Source organism: Silurus meridionalis, chromosome 13 (genome assembly GCF_014805685.1).
Source record: "Silurus meridionalis isolate SWU-2019-XX chromosome 13, ASM1480568v1, whole genome shotgun sequence".
In the NCBI taxonomy this organism is placed as follows: Eukaryota; Metazoa; Chordata; class Actinopteri; order Siluriformes; family Siluridae; genus Silurus; species Silurus meridionalis.
Window position 1 is genome coordinate 18,986,922 of NC_060896.1, and position 25,287 is coordinate 19,012,208.

Sequence of the window (25,287 nt, forward strand, 5' to 3'; positions counted from 1 at the left end):
ACATCTACCTTTTTTAGGACACCCAGCTAGTCAAACCCAACAAAGATTTTGCCGTTTTGCTGGTTTGATCTTTCATCCTTATTATGATCAGTAGCTTTCAGGCAATCTTGTGGAGTTCATGCCAGCTTGAGTGCGCATTAGCATAATAGAAGAGCACATACCAAATATTAGGAAACCTCAAAGAAAAACTAGGAAAGATTCTAAGTAAAATATTCTAGTTTTCAATTTAGTTATTGCAAGTAATACAATTTGTAATAAAAACAATTTTTGTTATTTAAAAAAAAAAAAAAAAAAAAGTGTAATAAAAGCATTGTCACTGGTGGTCTCAGACCTTTGAACCCAAATTGTATAGACTAGCACATGAATGAATAAGTAACAATTGTGTGGTCAGTTATGTTAAACATCTTTTAATGTTTCAGCAGCTTTCAGACAATCCAGACATTAATCTCTAACCACTTTTTTTTATATGTGTTTCATTGTAGTTACTAAGAAGTAGTGAGAATAATATGCTATAAACTGAATAACAGAATAATAAGATTAGATTTACAGTGTTAAATGACAGGTTAGTCAAATAATTTAAGCTTCCCCTTTTGATCTCACAAATACAGGTAATCAGCCAGGATGTGCTTGGTGTTGGAGGGGTGAACTTCAGTTTTTTAAATAAAAAAACAATATCTAATGGGTCATACAATGTATTCACTTGCAAACTTTATTTTACAGTAAGTGACAGCTGTTTAAAAACACAAACTAAGAACTGTTGTTTTGCTTATGTTTGACCTCCTTCCTGCCAGAGCTGGTTGGTTGCTGTTTTTAGGGATAATTATTTAAGGAAAGACTTAGTGTGTGTCTATGCTTCAATCTTGAACAAACAGCCCTGAGTCTCACAGTTTAGTTGTCTGGTAGAAAGATTGGTGGTGGACTGTATTTCACAGGATGAATTGTACGGTTTGTTTTTGTAGAGTATGAAACACAATGGGCTGTGCCATTTTGGGAAAATAAATACAGACAGGGTGGTGTGTCGATGTCTGGTGTGAAACTTTACCAACTTTACAATTACAGAATGTCCTAAAGATTTTTTACTCCTCCTAGATTCTCTCAAATCAGTATGAGCTGCATTTTTTGTGTGCTGGAACACTGTTCATGTGTGCTAGTTTTATGCATCAGGACATAATACAAAATCAACAAACCTCAACCTGAATGAAATGCAGTGGTGGAGCCTTAAGAGCATTGTGCATAAACAAATCTCCACCTCGAAAAACTCTAAATAATATGAGATTTAAAGTCATGCAAAACACAATTATTTCAAGTTATTGCTGCTAAAGGTGTTTCTACAAGCTATTAAAATATATTGTATACTTAATTTTTCACGACATTCAACAGCAGCTGGCAGATGACAAGAATCACATCACACATGGTCAGATCCATAAACCCTGTAAAGTATGAATGTCCTTCCTTACATTTTGATCCTTCGAGCCGGATAGCGAACCTCCTTACACATGGTATCCCCATTTCACCTTGATTTTTGCTAAAATAAATAATAATACGTGTAACATGTGATATGTTGTTTGTCTGAGGTTGTTTTACCTAATTCTAAGACCTTCTAATGACCAGATGTTTATGTTTTGATACATAAAAGCATAAAATTTAAAGGTGTACTGTATGCAGCAGAGCCAACTCTGTCTACACAATAATCAAAGAGACATTGCAAGCTCTACAACCTTAACTCCTTCAGTGTATCGCTTAGGTCAATTTGAAAGCCTTCTGTTCATTCATATAAGTAAGAACTGCATGTCAGACATACTTCAACCTTTCCAGGAGCAAGTACACCAGTGATCAAAATATACAGTCTGTACCATCATTCAGTCAGTCATTTGTATTAAACAAATCGTGTGTATTTTCTAAAGTTCATCTGTTAATTTCTTCTTTAAAGTGCTGCTGTATAAAAGTTATATTGCTGGTGTACTAAATGTTAGTCAGCCCTCTGCAAATTGCCTTTACCAACAAACACAAGTCAAATATAAATAAAATAAAACTAACCCAAAAGAATAGTACCTATTTCATTGAAGTATAGAATGTAGCATCAATATTTGTTTGAAAATATTTTAATTGCAAAATTTTAGGCCTCAATATTTATTCACAGCCTATGAATAATTTAGACAGAGAAGGAGAATAAGCTCAATATTTCAAACCATAATTTACACAGACATTGAGGGGAATCTTTACGTTTATACAACCCCAACAAACAAAATGCAATGATTTGCAAATCATATAAACCCATATTTTATTTACAAAACATAGAAAAGTTTCCAAAAGTTTAAACTGAGAATATGTACAATTTTAAGGAAGAAACAGGGTCAATTTATATTTGATAGCGGCGCCAACGTGTCCTTTTTAATCTACCCTCCTCCTAAACTCAGAGTCCGTAAACAAGGCGCGCCCTCTGCTGGACATTGTGTGAACATACATATAAATATGAAAAGGAGGAGGAGGAGAATGAGTAGGAGAAGAAGGGAGGAGAGGAGGGAGGAGAGGAGGGAGAAAGAGCTGTATGTTTTTGCAGGCGGAGCTTCTTCCTTTCGTACTGTTGGAATTCGCTGCGTGTGTTTTCTCAGCACATTTTGCTGGAAAGAGGGGAAAAAAAGGAGACGCAGTACTTAGGAAGAAAGAGGAAAAGAAAGACCTCCTTTGCAGGCTCATGTGAACTGAAGGAACCGGGTCGGTGCTGTTTATCCGCTACGATGTGGCAGCCTGCGACTGAGAGACTGCAGGTAAGCGGATCCGCGTTTCTTCTGCACATTTTCGATCCTACGCATTCCAGATGTGCTCTCACAGCCCCAGCTGCTCAGCAGACTCTATGGAAAGGCACGCACATCTGTACGCTGTGTTAAAGTAGCGTTCAATCAGACCGGCTCCATTTTGGCCTCTAAACCAGCTGGATCTTAGGCTCCCTGCGGAATCACAACGACTTTCTCCATTTGGGGCTCCTGGTCAAGCAGAGCAGGGGGCGGGGGTCCCTAAAGCTGCATCCCTTTACTCCCTTTCCCCATTCCCTCCCTCCAACCATTATCACACTGTTCTGCATGCAAGAATGACAAAGTATTCATATTTTGTTGTTTTTTTTTGTAGGAAACTACAAGTGAAATCGATTGTCACTAAGATCTCTAAATCTCACCTGTTGCTCTGAACAGCATACTGTACAGCAATAAATGTTACCCTGCTTAGACAGTAATATCAGCAAAATACTAGGAATGAATATTAAAAACCCACAAAACCGTTTACTTCTGTACGAATATAATGTATTACCTACACAGTTGCAATGTTTCTCTTAGTACTAAAATATTCTTTAACCTCCAGTCAGCTACGCTTATTGTTGCAGGTTTGATCTCTTTTATAAACGGCAACATATATCTTAAAAAATGCCATAAGGTTGAAAACATTTGTTAACAATGATAAAATGTCAGAACATTTTGATGGCATAACATTGATATCATAAGGAATAAAACACTTAGGGTCTATTTGACAAGAAACGAAAAATTATGAAATGGCGGTGGAAAGGTTTGGTATTCCTCTTATACCGCAAAATTATTTTACTGCTATTTAAATACTGTACACGTATTGTATTACATACTTTGTGTATTGGATTGTCTAGAGTTAACCTACACTGTGTGTACACTATAAATCATATTTTGTTTTTGTTACACCAAATTGCTTTACTTTGGTCTGCCTTAAATACATGGACTTGAAGATGTTTGCTATTTTTCCACATTTGCATGGGGTCTTGTGCCTCTAAACACGTATGTGGACGTCCAACTATATTACTAAGTTTAGATTATGTGAAGCATCTGCCATCCAAGTCCATGTGAATGAACTGTTACTATAGAAACAGTAGCATATTGGAAAGGGCACACTTATATATGTGGTATAAAAAGATGTTGCATGAATTTGTCCTATCATCCAGCCCAAGTACAGATGCATAAAATATCCTATTCCCGACAGCTAGCTAGCTAACCTTAATATGGTTAGCTAGCTAGCTATTTATAGGTGAATGTGTTAATGATAACAGTAGTTTTACAGGAAACACTCTTTTTTAATTTTTTTTTTATTTTACCCAGATGCCTGCGTTACATAGTGCCCTTGCTCTACAACACACACTGTAGTGGTTCTGTATTGGGGGGGATATCAAACTGTTCAGACACCATAGGGTCAAAAAGTTAGATACATTTTGTACATATTAACAAAGGTTCATCTACACCTGACTATCACACCTGTATGTGGTTCCAACTTAGCTGTTGTCACAAAATTGGAATCACACAAATGTATAAGATATATTTGTATGCTGTAGTGTTACATTTTTTTCACTGGAAATAAGTGTCCCAAACCTGTTCCAGTATGACAATACCCTTGTACACAAACCAAGCTCTGAGTACACTGTTCACCCAAGTTGGAGTGGAGGAACTTGACTGGCCTGCACAAAACCCTGCCCTTTTGGATGAATTGGAATGCTGACTGCACCCCATCAGTGTCTGTCATCACTAATGTTCAAATCCCCACAGCCACATCCCAAAATCTATTGGCAAGCCTTTCCAGAAAAGTGGAGGTTATTATAACAGTAAAAGAGAGCCTACATATAGAATAAATAAAAAAAAATCTTATATTGGTGTGTATAATTATATACCTAAAATAATCCGTATGCTAGGTTTATCTGATACCTGCTGAAACGGCATCCCTTATTGGATGTGCACTGTAACAAACCACATGTTCTTTTAACGTATCTCAGCTAGAGTAGACTAATAGAAGCAAACACCAATTTTTGGGACATAGTGTAAAGTACAGTCATTCTCTACCACAAACCAGCTTTATCTTTATTTATTATGGGATTTAATGTTAAGTAAATTACTGTTCTATTTTATTAGGATTACTGTATTATTGGTTGTTTCTTAGTGGGTATTAGAGCAGAAAGTTCGCCACATGGTGTTGAACATCAAGAGCTGGAATCTCCTGATCTACCCCACATCTGTTTACAGGCTGTGTGCGCATTTCCGTTTTACATAACACTAAGTTCATTCCTCAGTAAGGGTTTTGCCAAATCTTCTATTTTTACATTGTGATTTTCTCCAATTTGATGGTAATTTAACTGGCACAGAGAATCATAACTATCATTAGAAATTTGTTGTTGTTTTGTTTTCAATTGGTTCTTTTTTGGATGATTTGGTTTAAGACTATTAAATAAAATCCTCTAAATAAACACTTTGTGATATTTCTGGTAAATCTGCTGTCTCCGAGGACATCGCTCAATCTTTGATTTTCCACAGTGACACAAAATCACCCAGGAATTAATTTTATTCTTAAAATCAACTGTAGCTCTCTGAAAACAGTTGTCCCACATTGTGTTATTGCTTATTGTTTGGGACGACATTTGTAATATCATTACAGGTTCATTATAATGCAGCAATCATTCCACGGCCTGGAGACTACCACGAAATTAGTAAAATTGTGATTAAAAAGGTTTGGTCACTATGGCCATATATGAGTGGTGTACTGGCCTGGTAGAGAGCAGGCTTTCGTGTAACTTTGTCCCTTTATGAGTGAAATGGTGGTGAATGAGTGGTATTTCCATGTGCTGCTTCTTTAATGCACTCCAGATGTTCTGAGTGAACTTACACAATCACCCCCCCAGCTCACTCGCTCACATACACACACACACACACACACACACACACACACACACAGACAGACTCTGCAAAGCCACAATTGGACGAAATCACGTAGTACGTGATCCAAGTGTCATTATTTTCAGTTGTGCGGCAAAAGAATGGTGTGATTAAATGGTTTACACACCACAACCATTACATTAATTCACTGTGCAGGTGTGTGTGTGTGTGTGTGTGTGTGTGTGTGTGTGTGTGTGTGTGTGTGTAAGAAAAAGAAAGCGAGAGTATGTGAGGGTATTTGGTATGTAAATTCAACATCATGTAATAATCATCCTTACTACACATTACAAGTTAATTTATTATAATGTGTAGACAAAACACATTTACATCTGTGCGTGTGGAGAGAGAGAGAGAGAGAGAGAGAGAGAGAGAGAGAGAGATATCTCTTTGGCTGTGAGCTGAAACACATTTTACTGTTTTATGGTTGGTATGCAAAGGAATGTGTGTCCAGGCCAAGCGGTTTAAATTACCGCATAAACTGCATAAGTGTGAAACTTCTCATGTAAACAGATGTGTGTGTGTGTGTGTATAATTAGACATCCTAAAACTCCTGCTGATTACACAATGTTGATTTACGCACTTTCAGATTTGAAATGCAACACAATTTTATCCTTTTTTAAGTTAAAACGATCAAAAACTTTCGAGCGTGTGTTGTTGAAATGACTTTTGTTTATTTCATCACACTGTTACAATTAACTTTATTATTCAAACATTTTTTCCAGTAAATATGATACTTTGGGACAAAGTTCTTAATGACTAATCTGTTTAATCTGGCTTTTTGCCCTTCAGTTTGTCACTTGGAATCAAGTATTACATTTTTAAACATTTGTCTTTGTATGACCTGGCATTTCCTGTTTGCGCTGGTCGGCCAAAATAGCGTGTGTGTATGTGTGTGTGTTTCAATGAAATGTGCTTTTGTGAGGGATTGGGATTTAGTGAGTATTTGGGGAATTTCATTTGGTAAGCGAGTGTGTTTGTGTGTGAGGAATGAGTGTAAGGGTCTAAAAGAGAGAAGAATGCAATTAAATGAGCAGATTATTGTAGTATTTTGTATTATGGTTGGTTTTAAGGTTGATTTAAAAAAGTTTATCAAGGTGTTGAATATTATTAATTAAAGTATTCAATAGGAACATTTTAGAACACGACTCTACATACAAGGGGTGGGGTGTGTGTGTGTGTGTGTGTGTGTGGGGGGCATGGGTTTACTGTAAGTGGATGGGAATTTTGTAAGGTGATGCTCTCAACTAGGATGGCAACTCAATCACAAACACACATCGTTTTTTCACATACACTGTTCTTTTTTCTTTGAATGCACACTTGCTTTTTTGTCCTTTACAGGGTTACCTTGACAACCACTGCTGCCTTGGCACAGCCCGTTGCCATGGTGGTAATGAACGGCACAGTTTTTGGCAATGTTCTCTCTAGTTCTTTGCTTTCGCTTACAGTTGTTGTATTATAAGCCGTCCGTGGTGATGTATATTATAGCATGTCTCATTTATTTCTTTGTAAATCTTCTTTCTATTGCCACAGTGACTCATTTATGATGTTGTTGCTACAGCAACCACTGGATTGAACTGCATTTGTGTGTCTTTGTGCATGTGAGTAAGTTATGAGTCAGATGGAAGGATGGCTGCTGAGTTTGCTCCTCCTGCATCATAGTCTCTGTGTATTTGCCATCACACTATAAAAACTGTGATGCAGCACGGCACTGAACACGTACAGTAGTGTACTTGCCATGAGAAGGTTGTGTAGGTGGGGGATATTTTTGGACACCATTTTGATCATGTAGAGCTTTTAGGCTGCAGCGCTTTAAGGCTTTAGGACTGTAGAGCTTCAAAGCTATGGATTACAAGGCTTCGGGACCTTTACATTTTGAGGTTTTATGACTTCTGGTCTGTAATTCTGTAATGCTTTTGGATTTTAAGGTTTTAGGAGAGTAGAGCTTTCATCTATGTGTTTTAGATTGTAGGCCTTTAGGACTGTTAGCTTTAGGGCATAGGGGTTTAATGACTATTTCTGTAGGGCTATAGAATATTGTCATTCAGAAATAATGTTTTTTTTACAATTAGGCCTATAGTAAAGTAAAGCTTATGGGCTTTTGGGCTTCAGAGCCATACGGAGGTTTTACTCGAGCGCTATACAGCTGTTGTGGCTGAGAGCTTGTAGGATCTAGAGTTTAAATGCTTTACATTTTAGGAATGTAGAACATGTTATACCATAGAATTTTTGGGTTTTCATATCTTAAGGCTATAGTACTTAAGCTGTAAGTCTTTAAAGCTTTAAAGTTTAAAGTCTTTTAATACTTCAAGGCTTTAGGCTTCTGGGCTTTTTAAGCAGTGTTTTCCAATAGATAAGCTATGCATTTACCTTATTGGCTACCTACAAAAAGCCAAAACCATAACTGAAATAAATGTTTATTATTATTATTTTATATATTTTCAATGCTTTAGACTTGCTATGCTAAACTGTAGTCATATACAAGGTGTGTATATATACACATATATATAATATAAAGCAGTGACCGATGTGATGCAATATAATTCACCCCACTGTTACAATGCCGTGCGATCCGATTTCGATTTGAATCAACATAATGCGATTCAGTGCAATAAGATGCAATGGAAAATATATGATGCTATGCAATTCAATATGGTGCAGATAGTTTGCTTTTATTTCTTTGGTTCAGACAGACAGCAAATCATAAATTTTCTTAAGTGCCTTCTGACTTCTAACGCATGGCCCTTTCACAAACACGCCTTTTTTAGTGGAAAAAAAGAAAAAAGATTAAATAAAACCAGACATTCTTTTTCTTGTTCTGTCTTCAGGAAGATGCAGCTCTACCTCAGCCATGTTAATCTATATTCTGTGTGACTCTCAGGACACGACTTGGTCTCTGTAGTGCAGCTTTGGTGCTGAGAGAGTTTAGGTAGGAGAAATCAATCCACATATAAAATATTGGTCACAAAGTATTTGTCACTTTTTAAATAATAAAAGTATGGCGCATCTACTAATGCGATACAAATGCCAGCTTGTGTCTGATGCACTCAAATCGACTAACTTTTATGCCGATGCACTGTGCGATTCGGTTCTATTTGTATATATAAAAATTTACTACTGATTGTGTGTTTGTGTAATCCAGTCAGTGGAGTAGAAGTTATTGGGCATTGTGTGATCTGATGACTGATGGCTTGAAAGAGCCCGTAGATGTCTTCAGGCAGTGGCTGAATGAATCTTGACTGAAAGTGCTCCTAAGCTGCCTCAGCTCAGCATGGCTTTCATCTTATGCTCATTTGTCACTGCCTCCACACTGTCTAATTCTATCCCTACCACAGGGCTGGCCTTTTACAACAGCTTGCAATGATTGTTGGCAACACAATGCTTAATTCCACCTCTCAAGCACACTATACATGATAATGCTGGCCTCTACAGACTGGAAAAAAACATCTGTAGCAGCTTATATCAAGGGACCTGAGCCTCCTTAGCAAGAACATCCTGCTCTGTTCTTTCCTATTTTGGGCTTCAGTGTTGTCTGACTGGTCCAGTTTGTTTTTAAGTTGCACTTTCATACAATTGTATGTGTCCAATATTTCCATTTCCTAATTTTTTTATAGCAAAAGAGTGGGGGGCTTGTGCAGTTGGTTAACCAGGGCTGAGAGTTTGTCTATCCTTTTAATCAGCAAACATATTTTCTGCATTAAACCAGTGGGAAGACAAAGCTTGTATCTCAACCTCCTCTGTTTTGAACATAATTTTGTTCCTTCCCATCGCCCCGGGTTGAGTTCCTGGCCTCCATATTCTTATCCTCACTGTGATCTCACAACCGATCTATTCTAGTATTAAAGGAACTCCATAACTGGGTAGACTGTGGTAAATTTTTGTTTGTTGGCCAGAGCATCTTTTTTGTGGTCACAGTATCTTTTTGTCTTGTAAACTAGTAAATCCACCTTTTCCAATAAATACAAGATAAACTCTATTGTAGTGGTGCTTCAGAAAAAATATACAATAAAAGAGTTAAAAAATATATAGACATTGTAAGAGAAGGAACGGGTAAGTGTCTTTCCACTTGTTGCAGTGGCCAATAAAAGAAAAGAAAAAAGAAACCAGTAATAATCTTGTCAAAATAAGTACAAATTTTTGAAGGACTGCCTGTCTGTTTAAGTTGCTAAGGTGAAGAAAGTTAAATATCAGACTTTCATTTCAGACATTCTGACAGGACATTACAAGGTGGTTGAAAAAAGGCATGGACATGGGCAATGGGACAAGTCAATGCTAGGCAATCCAAGGATGTTGTAAACAGGCTAACTATTACCCTGATGCTAACAATTCAGTGTATCATTTACAAATCATTGTTTGAAACTGTGTTGGAAAATGAAGAACCCATATATATATATATATATATATATATATATATATATATATATATATATATATATATATATATATATATATATATATATATATAAAACTTTTAATCTTCATTTGTGGCCATTTATGTCTGCAGCTTCATATCTTCAGAGCTCTGCTCTGTCATATATTCAGCTAATCAGAGACCAGAGGCAAAAAACTAACTGAGATGACATAAAATAATTCCCTTCTTGGGTGTATCAAACAGTAGGATTGCATATATATATATATATATATATATATATATATATATATATATATATATATATATATATATATATATATATATATGCATGCACAACACGTCTCACTGATATCAGCTTTATTTGCATTTACAAGGCAAGAAACATAACATTGTGGATGAGGAAATGAAAAGCTTTTCACTTAAAGTTGGCTTCACTGAAAAGAGAATAACTTGCTCCTTTTAAAGATCTGCCAATAATGTAAAAAATGCACAGAGATTCCATGATAGGTCCAGATTTCATCAATGAGCAATAATAATTTTAAATCATAGAGCTAATTCAAAGAGTCAGAAATAATTACAATATCTTTCAACTATATCTGGGAAACTGTATTTTCTTCAGTTAACAAACAAAGTGAGAAGCTATCATGTCTATTAATGAATGCTGAGGAAAAATCAAGTACTGTTTGTAGCATTTAGGCCTAATTATTTAAAACCACACCATGCTAGGTTGTTTGTGGTTTAATATATAGCTGATGAAGAAAAGTTACTAGCCACCTCGGCTCTAGCATTAATGCAATAAGACTTTAAAGTAAACTGAGTAGAGAGTGGGCGGTAACATTCTTTTTCATAACATGCATTATAGTCATGCTCCTGTAATGCTACACTTTTCATGACCACATTGTTTTTCTTTACTCTTAAGATTTGGTTTTTCTTGGTATCAGGTTCTCCTGGTGCTTATTCAGGGGAAATCTGCCTTTCCCACACATTTCAGGTTGCTTATGATACAACATACAAGGTTTTTAAACAGGCATGCTTGAGCTTAGTCTATACTAGTGTCTATACCCTACATTTACCTGACCTAATTAATGCTCCAGTTGCGGAAAAACACATAGTACACTTCAAAATCTAGCGAAGAGCCTTCCCAAAAAAGTGGACAGTAGCAAAAAGGAGATTAAATCCTTTGATGTTTGTGATGGGTAGGTGCGCACAAACCTTTGTATTTAGTATTTAACAAAGCTGACTATACCCCTCACATTTCAGCAACCATTTTATTATATGTTCTAAAGGGACAATACTATAAAAATAAAAATTGGATATATATTTTAGAGTAGTGAATGCGCAGCTTTCCTTTGTCTAAATAACTGGCAACAAAAATGAGTACACTCTAAGTTCCAAAATTGTGTCCAAGATGTCAACATATTGTGTAAGCACCATTGTTATCTAGCATTGCTTTAATACTTCTGGGCATGGAATTCACCAGAGCTGCACAGGTTGTTAGTAGGATCTTTTCCCACTCCTCCATAATGACATCTCGGAGCTGCTGGATGTTAGTCACATGGCATTTCTTTACCTTCCACTTGTGGATGCCCACAGGTGACAGTTGTGTTAAATTCTGGAGACATACTTGGCCACTCCATCACATTTACCTTCTGATTCCTCTGCAAGGCAGTTGTCATCTTAGTGGTGTGTTTGGGGTCATAATTATGTTGGAAAAATGCAGTTTGACCCAGTTACTGAAGGGAGGGCATCATTTTCTGCTTCAGAATGTCACAGTAAATGTGGAATCCATGTTTCCATCAATAAAACTCTCTAGTACCAGTAGCACTCATGCAGCCCCAGACCATGATGCTACCACCACCATGCTTGACTGTAGGCAAGAATTGTTTTTGGTACTTCTCACCAGGGTGTCACCACACATACCGGACACCATCTGAGCCAAACAAGTTTATCTTTCAAGTATGTCCCATCAGACCAAAGGAAATGGTTCCAGTAATTCATGCTTGTAATTCAAAACAGTTTGCAGGCTTTCTTGTGAGCTAGCTTTAAAAGAAGCTTTTTTTTGGGACAAAAGGCATGCAAACCGACTTGTTGCAGTGTGTGGCGTATGGTCTGAGCATTGACAAGCGGACCTTTTGCTTCTGCACCCTCTAAAGCAATGCTGGCAGCAATCATGTGTCTGTTTTTTGAAGCCAGCTTCTACACCTGACGCAAAGCACAAGGACTCAACTTTTATGATTGAACCCTATGAGGCCTGTTCCAAGGTGAACCCGTATTGGGAAATCTCTTTATGACCCTGGTCACTGTACTTTAACTCTGTTATAGCCTAGGCCATCTTTGTGGAGAGCAACAATTCGAATTCTCAAATCCTTTTTGTCATTAGTTCTTTGCCATAAGGGTCCATGTTGAACATCCAGTAGTCAGTATGAGGGAATTGTACTTAAACACAAAATGTTAACAGCTCTTACACAAGATACACAAATTGATATGGTTCTATCAAGCAGAGAAAAACATGAACATGATGAAAAGGACGTGTGGCTTTGCATGGTTAAGCGACATATAGCTGTTATCACTTATGGTGTACCCACTGTTGTTGCCAGCTATCTCGACAATAATGGCTGTATGTTTAATTTTTTTCAGAGGAAAGTAAATCTATACAACTATACAAGCTACAGACTATTTTAAAATAAATCCAAGACACCGTAGTTGTGTCTCTCTGTTGAATCGATTTGATTGGTTTTGGACAAATCTAATTTAGATTTTCACTAGTAAGATTTAACTTTGTTTTTAGTTTTTACTCTTCACTCTGCCAGCCTCTTTCTGTTTTTCTGTTACCATGTCTGCTTTTCTCTCTGGTGTGTTTGGTGAGATTCACATTCTCTCTCTGTGACCTGTTAAACCCATCTCTCACACACACACACACACACACGCACACACACACACACACACACACACACACACATACACGTGTGAGAGTGAGAATACTTTTGCTCTCACCTGGTGTTTTACTTAAATGTTTTCCTTTTAAACATTCTGTCCAAACTCCATTTGGAGGTAAAACAAACACACACACACACACACACACACACACACACACACACACACACACACACACCACACACACACACACACACATTCTGGAATAAAAATGGAACTTAGTCAAAATATTATGAATAGAATTCCACAAAACTGCTCTCCCACTGAGACACATACACCACTGTGTAACTTTCACTACCTCTTATTCTTTCTCTCTCTTTGAAATCGCTGATTTAGTTTGAACGTGCTTCCTGTTGTTTTTCCCCTCTCTGTCCATCTTTCTTCTTTCTGTTCTTCTTTTCTAGTATCTTATTCCTCTTTTGTCCTGCATAAATATAACTTGAGCTTGATGTGTGTTCTGAAAAACGGACAGCAGTAGGAACGATGATGCAGATGTACGCAGAGGAATCTACTGATTAAGTCCTTATCAGTATTATTACCACTTAATACACCTTTGACCTTAATCAAGTGTTGTGACAGAGTTAGCAATGTGTATGTTTATTGCTACATCAATGGTCACCAATGGTCTGACTTTGTGTAGAAAAGCAGTGTGTGTTAGCATGGTTCACTCTGAAGCTATAAGGTGTTATTCTCAAGCTGTATGGTTAACAGATGTATAATGAATCATTTATATGTCACCACAATGTGGATGATGGAAAAAATATTTTCAGTCTATTGCTTAAACCACCATAGCCAGTCGACATAAACACTGACTGTTATGTTCTCAAAAATCCACCCCAAAATGATTTATTATTGTTTTAAATATGGATTAAGTCCATATTTATTTATTTTAGTTTCTGAATTTTTAATTATTATATATTTGTATTTATTTTATTTTAACTGGACTAGACTAGACTTTGGTTTAGTTCCAACCCCAGTTAAATAAAAGTTGGGGTGCTGTGTAAAAGGTAAATAAAACCAGAACGCAATGATTTGCAAATCAAATAAACCTGTCTTTTTTTTAGAACATTGAATACTTGTAATGTATGTACAATTTAAAGCAAAAAAATGTAATTTAGAATGTAATGGCTGCAACATGTCTCAAAAATGTTGGGACAGGGCAACAAAGGTTGGAAAGGTAAGTGTTATTGAAAAGAAACAGCAGGAGGAACATTGTAGCTATTTAGGTTAATTGCCAACAGGTCAGTAACATGATTGGAAATAAAAAGAGTGGGCAACCAACAGTAAAAAAAAAATGTGTCTACAAATAATGTATAAACACACATGAAAAGAAAAATATGACAAAGAACACCCAGGACTGTTGAGCATGTAATCCTGCTTTAGACACAAATGAAAAAAACATTCTTCTCCCAAAATTACAGCAACTGGACTCTTTAGTTCCAAGACACATACAGACTATTGTTAAAAGAAGCACAACCCTGTCCAAGCATTTTTGAGACTTGTTGCGGCCATCAGACTTGTTGACTCTTCTTTTTTCGTTTTTTTTTTGTTACAGTGAGTGCAGACTGTGAATTTATATATCTAACCAAAATAAACAAAAGTGTTTGATTAAATTAGTAAAGATTGTTAAGATGCAAATGTTTAGCACACAATAGAAGCAAGAGACAAAGTTATTAATTTTGCAGAGGTACATTATCATCTGCATATTCTGTGGTAAATTAGGGAAAAAAAAAGAAATTCTACCTGAGGGTTTTGGCCTGTTTTTTTTATACTGCTTTATGTAATGATCATGAAATGAAAATGAAAGTAGAGCTTTACAATAACATTTCATTCATTTGATTAAGTTCATGGATAAAAACAGTTTTATTTCAGTTTCACACTTAACATAAGCCAGACTGTTTTGTATTTGTATGCTGATACACACACACACACACACACACACACACACACACACACAGAGAAACACAGTTCAAATCACAGTCACTCTCTTGCAAAACACCACTTTCACAATCTGGATCAGTGAATGTGTGTCTAAATTCTGGGAATTAACTTTCCAGAAGGAAACTGTCAAACAAAGCAAACTTTTTCCCCCAACAGCCTTCTCTATTTTCCTCCATGTCTCTTTCGTTTGCTCTGCCTCTCTCATTTTTCTCTTTCTTTGGATTGCTTTGGTGTTAAATGTTGCTTATTTAAAGAAGCAATAAAAAGCAACTATATAAACAAATTAATCTATTTGGAATATAAAATATCTAAATCAATTAACACTGAATAATTGCTAATAATGAATCACTTTGCTAATGCCAAAAAGGTGACATGCTCTGGTTTCACCCACTGAGTACATCTACTAATAATTATTCCTGATTATTTTATGTTGTGTTGGGTTTTAGTTGTTCTTAGTATGCTTATGTTTTTGTGTTATTGCTAGAGGGGTGCTAATATTACATTTGTTTACAGAAGTTGAGAGATTTTAGGAAGGACATGAAACTGTGAGTGTCAGCTTATATCAATACTCATCCAATAAGGGGGAAAGTGGTAGCTTGGTGGTTAAGATGTTAGACTTTTGATCTGAGGGTCATTCAAATACCAGGACCACCAAGCTACCACTCCTGGTAAGTTTCTCTGATAAGGACATTTACAAATACCATTAATATAATATAAAACCATTACATTTTATTCTTTCAAAACTACTGAAATCTTTTTTGTATATACAGGTGCATCTCAATAAATTAGAATATTATTAAATAGTTTATTTATTTTAGCAATTCAATACAAAATGTGAAAATTGTTCATTATATAGATTCATCACACACAGACTGATATATTTCAAGTCAATTTATTATGTTTTTTTTTTTTATTTTGATGAATTATGGCTTACAGCTAATGAAAAACCCAAAATTCAGGATCCTAAAAGTTCAATATTGGAGACTCAATAACAATATTGGTGGTGTTACACTCTAATCAGCTGATTAAATCCAAACACCTGCAAAGGTTTCCTGAGCCTTTAAATGGTGTCTTAGTCTGGTTCAGGCTCCACAATCATGGAGGAAGACTGCTGACTTGACAGTTGTCTAGAAGACGATCACTGACACCCTGCACATGGAGGGTGAGACACAAAAGGTCATCGCTGAAGAAGCTGGATGTTCACAGAGTGCTGTATCCAAGCACATTAATGGAAAGATAAATAGATGGAAATAATGTGGTCGAAAAAGGTGAAACGAAGCTTATTCAAGTATTTGGGGAGATTCACAAAGAGTGGACTGCAGAAAGTTGGAGCCCTTCATGCTTCTCTCTGCTGACCAGCTTTTTGGAGTTGCTGATTTAAACTTCCAACAGGACTTGGCACCTTGTTGGCATATTTCTTTATTGGTCTTAAGTAATATTCAAATTTTCTGAAATACTGAATTTTGGGTTTTAATTAGGTAAGCCATAATCATCTAAATGAAAATAAATAAACACTTGAAGTAAATCAGTCTGTGTGTGATGAATTTATATAATATGAGTTTCACTTTTTGATGTGAAGAAAGATAATAGAAGAAAAATTTTCACTGTGCTGTAATGTACTGGATGTGAATTTCTTTCTTTCTTTCTTTCTTTCTTTCTTTCTTTCTTTCTTTCTTTCTTTCTTTCTTTCTCATTAATTTATCATAGTTAGAGTTGAATGGATAGTGGGGACATTATCTACAGCATAAACTATTTACTGCTTAAATAAAAAATATTATAATTATTAAAAAGAAACCTATGTATTAGTTAGGGGATTTTGACTAACGATTATTTTAATAATCGATTAATTGGATGATTAATATTATTATTATTATTATTATTTTGTTAATCTTACAAAAACATTTTATTATTTAACTATATAAAACCCTAATTCAGGGTATTTATGTATAAAAATGTACTTAAAAAAAATGCAAAAGCCACATATTGAGATATATTAACATTTTCAAGCTTATAGTAGCTTCTTGTTGAGGAGTGCATAAGGGATCTTTCCTTTGAACAAATTCACTCATTCTGGGGTGTTTCTTTTGTAAAATTTAAGTATGCAGGGTGAAGCAATTTGTGTAAATTAACATTTGTATAGTTTTTAATGATAATTGCAGATAGCAAGTGGACAACCATGCTTAAAAAATTGTGTTTTGACAATATTTGTTAAAAAAATACATAGACGTTTTGTTTGGTTGTGAAGATATAAGCATCTAGAATATATAATGAATTTAATTTGTATAATAATTACATTATATATGCATAAATTAAATATCCAAACATTGAAAACAAGCATTTGAAGGTAGTACTGAAGCAGTTTAATCATGTATAAAAAGAGAATGAAACTGAGAAACTCAGCAAGTTAACAGGCTTGATTAAACAAAAAAGGAAATCGTATGCATTGGTGTACAATTGCATAAGCATTTGCTGAAAACCACATCAGTGACAAAAAATTTTAATTGTTTACTGCTGCTGTTATTTGCTGCTTTTAGATTTAGTGTTTGTTCGCACCGTTTTAATTGAATCCATCACTGTGTCACGAGCGAGCTGATTGTGCAAACTGATGCTCGTGAGTCACAACAGAACAGATCCAGTATGACTGTTTCAAAGTTACAAACATACAGTTTACACAATAGCACTTCATTAAACTACACAATTTTCACATGATGAGGATTATACAGTTTTTCTTATTGTGCTGACGTTTCATCCGTGACACCAGTGTGTTTTCTTTTCATGTGCTCGTGCATGACTGTGGTATTTTCATAAGACACAAGCTTAGCTTTGCAATAACTTGCAGGTTACAGTCTTTTTTATTGCGTTTAATATAAAATGTTCTCATAACTTGGGCCGCACACTTTTTCCTGCTGCCGGTTGACCCTGTACTCGCTGCCATTTTGCAAGTGGCTGTGTTATCTTGCCATCTAAAATGTCTAGCCCGAAGAGGGTGCTGTATAATGACAGTAATGCTATGTTAGATCCTGAGATTATTAGTAAAACTGCCTAAATGCCTAATTTTATTTGGAAAACCTTACTTTTGAAAAATGTCTGCATATAACCAAGAATGTTTGGCTGCATTTAAACGTTTAACTTTTCCTAATGGCTTTTGGTTTTCCATATGGGTACTGTTTTCTTTTTTAAAGAAAAAATCTGGAGAAGTAATATCAATGGAGGCTAAATAATGTTCACAAAATAATTTCATACCAAATGGGTTTGTGACTAAAAAAAGTTTAAGAACCACTGCATTATACAGAGTTTCAGCTCTCATAAGCTTTTTGAATAGATAATTTACAGAAAGCTATGCATTAGCAAGTGTTGTTCATTATTGCAGTTAACTTAGGTCCATTATCCCAGTAAGCTGCAAGAAGCATTTTTGCAATGAAATGTCCTTTTCGAACACAGCTTTTGATATTTGCACATATTTGCATTTGCATTTTAATCTTGTTAGTTATTGACAGTTGTTGATGAATTTGAAAAATGCTTAATTATTTTATCTTTCTCTCTCTCTCTCTCTCTCTCTCTCTTTCTCTCTCTCTCGCTCTCTCTCTCTCTTGATCTCTTTCATGCTTTCTCTATCCTTGCTATATTGTATTTCTCAGCATTTCCAGAACATGTTGAAGTCAAAGCTGAATGTTCTGACACTGCGCAAAGACTCGTTACCGAGTGTCATCTTCCATGAACCGGAGGCCATCGAGCTCTGCTCCACAACACACACCACTAAACAACGCACACACACTGGCTACAAGGTATGACAGATACAAATTATAAACATATTATATATATGGTGCACAGTAGTAAGATTGTTTAATAGTTTTCTGGTGTAGTGGTAAAGCATATGGTGGCAAGTGTATAAATAAAGTAAGAATAAATTGAAACTCATCTGAAATATTGACAAGAAAACTTTAAACTACGGCTATAAACATTTTAAAGGATAATGGGGGAAAAAAAAGGTTCTTGATGTATCACTGATTTTAGGACACCTGTGTCATTCATCTGTCTAACAAGGAAATCTGGAAAAGCATGTTTGTCTCCTGCTGAGACACTGTCTATGTCAACACTGCAAATCAGCCTGTCAGAATCACACACACACACACACACACACACACACACACACACACACACACACACACAGATGGAGATACACTCATGGGTGATTCAGGTATACAATATTGGACCCAGTAGTAGGAGAGAGCAGTTGTGTGTGTGTGTGTGTGTGTGTGTGTGTGTGTAAGGACTGCCTTTTTTGTTCCAACATTCCAGGAAGAGAAAACTCATCTGTCTCACTGTAACAAATCATCTTCAGAGAACAGATATTGCTGCCATTTCCTTTCGCAGCTCACAGCAGGTCTACAAGACAGACAGACAGACAGACAGTCTAACCTTACAATAGGCCATATTTACATGAAGAAAACTGTGCATCTTGGCTTGGAGGCTCAGAGTTTTCATATGTAACCTAAAGACGTTCCCTTCCAGGAACTCGAGCTGCGTCACAAGGCTTTGGGAACGAGTGTCCAATCATGCCACACTGACCAGTCCTTGCCTAGTGTGTGAGAGCACATCCAAAATGCAGGACAGAGGAGCCAGGAGTGGCTCTAAGATTGAGGTCATAGAACCTGATCAGGTCAGCGGGGTGGACCAGCCCACAGCGTTGCAAATGTCCTGGATTCCAGCAGGACTCCAGCGGACCAGGCCGTAGAGGCCGCCACACTCCGAGTCGAGTGAGCCTTGACCCCAAAAGGTGCAGGTGACCAGGGGATTTATATGAAGATATAATAGCATCTACAATCCACTTACTGAGAGTCTGCTTGTTGGCAGAAACCCTTTCCTCTAGGGGCCATAGCAGATAAACAGCTGCTCCGACTTCCTCAACGGACTTGTCCTGTGGATGCACTGGACACAGTCGGGGCACAATAAGCCGCGATAGCGGACATGTAACCCTGTGGCAAACTCTTCCTGCAGGAACTCCAGCACTGAACCAACCGGGCAGTTAACTGGGTTAAATTGGTGGTGCTCAGGCCACGCAGAGAACAAGCGGCATTTAGAGGCATACAACCTCGTAGAGGGAGCTCTGGATTGGAGAATGGTTACTGATGACCTCAGTAGAGAGACCAGCTGCTAAGAACTGTGCCCCCTCAGGGGCCACAGCCTCCATAACTCTGGGTGGCAGTGAACCAGAGTACCCCCCGCCTGGGAGAGGAGATCCCTCCTGGGAGGAATTTTCCAAAGAGGTTCCTCAAGAAGGGACACCAGGTCCGTGATCCATGGTCTGCCCGGCCATAGAGGTACCGCTAGGAAGAGATGGACTCCTTCCCATTGATCTCTCTCCAGAACTCCCGGGAGCAGCGCAATAGGGGGAAAGGCGTACAGGCATAGACTTGGCTATTTCTGTATCATGGTGTCCAGCCCTAAGGGGGCTGGGTGAGTGAGGGAGAACCAGAGGGGACAGTGCGATGTCTCTCGAGTCGCAAACAGACCCACCTGTGCTGTGTAAAACCTCTGCCATATCTGCTCCACCACTTAGGGGTGGAGCTTCCATTCCCCGGGAATCGGCCCATGCCTCGAAAGGGCATCTGCTCTCTGATTTAAGTATCCCAAGATGTAGACAGCCCTCAATGAGAGCTGTTTACCCTGGGACCACAGGAGGATCTGCCATGCCAGCATGTATAGAGGGCAAATTCTGAGAGCAAATTCTGAGACTCCCTGGTGATTAATGTAAGAGACCACCGATGTGTTGTCCGTACGGACCAGCACATGTCAATCCCTCAGGTCTGAGAGGAAGTGTTTCAGATCCAGGAAACACAGCCAGCATCTCCAGGCAGTTTATGTGGCAAGTGAGATGAAGCCTGTTCCACCGACCTTGGGCAGAGCGGCCACTCATGACCGCTCCCCACCCACGATGACAAGGAGCTCCCAGGACGGGGCCTTGAGACAGAAACACAGATTCTTTTCACATATCAAAGGCTCGAAGGGCTCGCCAGGAGACCTTGTTAGTGCGGAGTGGATTGCCCTTTCGGGAGAACCCTCTGTCTCTGAGGCACCACTAGAGAGGTCTAATGTGCAGGAGGCCAAGTGGGATCAAACTGGCAGTACTGCTGGCATGGCTGCTGCCATGAGTTCCAGCAGCCTCTGGAACTGCTTCAGAGTGAGTGATTGACCTTCTCTCACTCTCTTGACTGTCGTGAGGATAGCTTCAAACCGAGTGGGAGACAGCTGTGCTCGGATAACGGTCAAGTCCCACACCACGCCTCAGAAGGTGGTTCTCTGTACCGGAGAAAGCACACTCTTCTTGGAGTTTAGTCTTAACCCCAGCTCCTTCATAAAGGCAAGAACGACATCTCGATGTTGGACACAAACTGAATTGAGTAGCCCTTCTCTTGGGAGCGACGAGGGAGATACTGCTGAAATGCCGCAGACTGCTTCATGGCCTCCTGGAACTGGAGGGGCTATTGGAGCGTCCAGCAGAGAAGCCCTGTTCCTATAGGGAATATCCCACAGGGTCAGCCACATATGCCATTCTGTGGCTACTAAGGTCAGCAGCGCCACATTGCCCAAGCCTTGCCCACTAAAACCGAAGTGGCTCGCAACTGTTTAGTGGGCCTTAAGGGATGATGCTACACCTTAGGAAAGATAGCCAGCTTGCGTCTCTTCCACCCGTGGCACCGTCCTTTAGCCACAATTGTTTTATACCCACCACGTTCACGTAAGCATATTCTGGAGAAGTGGAAGAGGATCTCAGCAACAACCTGTGCAGCTCTGGTGAATTCCATGACCAGAAGAATTAAGGCAGTGCAAGATAACAATGGTGCTCACACTAAATAATGACACTTTGGACACAGTTTTGACATGTTCACTTAGGGTGTACTCACATTTGTTACCAGTTATTTTGACAATAATGGCTGTTTGTTAAGTAATTTTTAGAGGACAAGAAATCTATACTGCTATACAAGCTACACATTGACATGATGATTTTGTGTGGACCGTGTAGAAGTTTTTTGCGGAATTCTTCTTCTCTGTTATTTGTCAGTTAGTGGCATTAATATATAATTTATTAAAAGCTAATAAAATAAGAAAAAAGGCTAATAAGATAAGCTAATAAAATATTATAAAAATTTGAACAATACCTAATTCATGATTCATGAATCTATGATTATGAATCATTCTGTAGTGCACTCATTATATCTCGCAGGCATGGATATTTGAAAACTGGGCATTGTTTATATAGTGAATAGAGTTTGTAATTTGAGACATTCTATAAATGGTGTAGTAATGGTGTTTTCTTTACTTTTAGGAGACTTGTTAGTAGTTGGAAATACATCTTCACTTACAAATACTGCAAGTGTAGAACTGACCAGTTGAGATTTAAAATTTGTAATTACAGACGGTGGTACACACACATTCACATTTGCTAATACTGATGCAAATGCACCATGAAAATTTGCTCCCTGGGATGTGTGTCTGTGTTTTAGGGGGCGGGTTTGTGTCTCTATGAGAAACACACAAGTGAACTGTACTTAGCTCTCGCTTTTTGTCTCTTTTAGGTGACCTATCTAGGGAAAGTGACAATCCCAGGCTCCAAGTTCCTCTCAGGCTGCACTGAGTCTGCTGTGGTGGCATTATGGGATACAAAGCGCTCATCAACCACCATGGATGCCTTGCTGGAGATCCGGCCTTTCCAGGTGCGTCTGCATCACCTTAATGGGCGGGGTGAGGCGCCAGACTCATTGGAGACATTCCAGGTGGCACGAATCGCATACTGCACAGCGGATCATGAGGTGAGCCCAAAGGTGTTCGCATTCATCTACCGGCAGATTAATGAGGACCTGACGTTTCAAATGGACTGCCACGCTGTGGAGTGTGAGAACAAGCGCGCTGCTAAGATGCTCGCCCATGCCATGATGGATTCCTTCACCAAGACCTTCCATTCCATGCGGACCGATGGGCGCATCCACCAGTCGGGGTGTGAGGTTCCTGAAGACTCTAATGCAAATCCTGATGATGGCTGAGGCCAGGGCTCGAAGGGGTGGGACCTATAGGGTGAATGTGTGATCCCATCTCTTTTCCTGTGTTGGGATAATAAAGAAAAATAAAGAAAAAAGTTCTCTTAGCTCACGGCTAATAAAAATTGCATAACTGCAGCCATATTGCTCTCAAATCTTGTAACTGTTCTAGAATGTTGCAATGAAAAATTGATCTAGATGAATTAGGACATGGACTGTTGTTCTCAACTGCTAAGATAGTTTATTGTATGTTGCCATGGTTCTACAATATTGTGATCCAAAGTGTTAGAATACTGTTGTAGAATACTGCATTTAGAATATTTGGGGAACAGTGGGAACGATTTTTATGGAATATTGGATTAGGACACAATAGAATGTTGCTCTGAAATTCCATCTCTTGATGGATTGTTCTAGAACATCTCAATGAAAAACTTTTATTGTATATCTCAACCCTTGTTAGAGAACATATATCTAAATAAAAAAAAAATATATTTGAATTGTTTTTCAAACAATGTTCTCAAAAGCCTTGATGTGATGTTGCTCTAGAGCATTGTACACATTGTTCTAGAACATTGGTTTAGAATAGCACAAGCTTTTTATGGAGCGTCAAATACTGGGAGCGTTGTTCTAGAACTTATGAGAGATTCTTCCTGAACATTGCATGATGATGCAACATTTGTTTTAGAATGTGATGGACTGTTGTTCTAGAAAGTTGCTGGCATGCTTCTGGCACATTGTGATGGAACTTTTTTCCAAAGAGATCGTAAAGAATTTTTTTTTTTACTTTAAACAATGTTATTGACATATCCTGCCATTGTTATGAAAGATTCTCCAGAATTGTTATATCAGGATCCAGTGTTGTGATAGAAATTTGCATATGCTGTTCTGGAACATAGATAAAAAGTGGTTAAGTATGCCAGATTTTAAATATTCTGGAATGCCGCTTCACCATATGGACCTTTTTTTGCATTATTGTTTTAGAATGTCACGATTGACCAGAGGTGCCCAGGTGCCCAGCACAAGCATATTTCTTGTCCATGTAATCATTTTTCTGTTGGTAGTTACCTGTGGTCAGGTAGGTTCTGGAGGCAGTTCAAAAATACACCGTATCATAATCTAGTTTAATTTGCACATTTAAACATAACCCACTAAAATTGGTTAAAATATTTTATGATACAATCGAGCCCCAGCTAGTTTAAAATATAATCTTATAATTCTGGAGATCACAGGACAATCATTTTTTTTCAACAATTAAATGTATTTTTTCCCCACACCACAGTGAAACATATTTGGGAAAGCAGATTTTTTTAAATTCCTTTTTTTTTTGTTTTTAGTGTGGACTTGGGCTGTAGCTACAAAAAGTATGCATATATATATATATATATATATATATATATATATATATATATATATATATATATATATATATATATATAATATTCTATCTGAGAAATTTACCAGCTAGCATTTAACTATGTACATACCTTGTTATACTTCAGGCTAAATTACATTAGATCCTGCTTTTTAATACCCTAGTTGGTTTCTGGACAACAGAAAAAAATATAACTGGGCTAATTATGATTTATATTTTGTCTACCCTGTAGGCCATTTTCTTTGGTAAATTCTAAATACTTTCAGGATTGGTTCAGTACATTGTGATGGAACGTTCTGGAACATTGTGTACATGTTTCTACAAAGAAGTAGAATAAACATTATTACAAAATACTATCATTTTAGAAAATATAATCCGAAATTTATATTGGGAATATTGCAACTGGACATTCTGGAACATTGTTTAATCACATCCCAATAGAACGCTGTCCTGAGATGAAGCAATAGATAGTGTTTTAAGATGCCAAATCATTGTTCTAGAACATCAGCGGTGAGAAAGAGTTTGGTAGAACATTGCTCTCAAACAATGGTGAAAAGCTTGTTTGAGAATGTTCAATTGTTATAGAGCATTGTACAGTGTGTTCTTTAGAACCATGATAAAACAAATGCCAAGAGGAACGTTGTGATGAAATCTATTTTTCTAGTACTGCAGACATTCTATACTGCGGACTCTTTTTTAGGATGTTGTAAAAAGAATGCTGTTCGAGGATGGCAATACATTCTTGAACATTGTGAACGAATATAGTAGAGGAAACAATGGTTTCCCATGTACAGAAAGCCGTTACAGTATTGGTATGAGTGGGGGGCTTTCCTGTCTTGCGGTATTAGCCAATAAGAATCTCTGGAATTTGTTCCCTCTTTCACAATGCGTACCCTGAGTAGCCTACATTCTTACCCAATGTGT

General features: G+C 37.6%; 1 protein-coding gene across 2 annotated transcripts; it reads left to right on the forward strand.

Annotated features, from left to right (window-relative positions):
• Nucleotides 1-2,527: 2,527 nt before the first annotated feature.
• Nucleotides 2,528-23,488, forward strand: pid1 (phosphotyrosine interaction domain containing 1). 2 transcript variants are annotated; one of them, XM_046864077.1, is made up of 3 exons: nt 2,528-2,768; nt 18,594-18,740; nt 22,533-23,488. In XM_046864077.1, the coding sequence occupies exons 1-3, from the start codon at nt 2,739-2,741 to the stop codon at nt 22,995-22,997; spliced, it is 642 nt and encodes a 213-aa protein (XP_046720033.1). In that variant the 5' UTR covers nt 2,528-2,738; the 3' UTR covers nt 22,998-23,488. The 2 variants fall into 2 exon arrangements, with proteins under 2 accessions (XP_046720033.1, XP_046720034.1); XM_046864078.1 differs by lacking the exon at nt 2,528-2,768 and adding an exon at nt 15,526-15,623.
• The last annotated feature ends 1,799 nt before the right edge of the window (nt 23,489-25,287 follow it).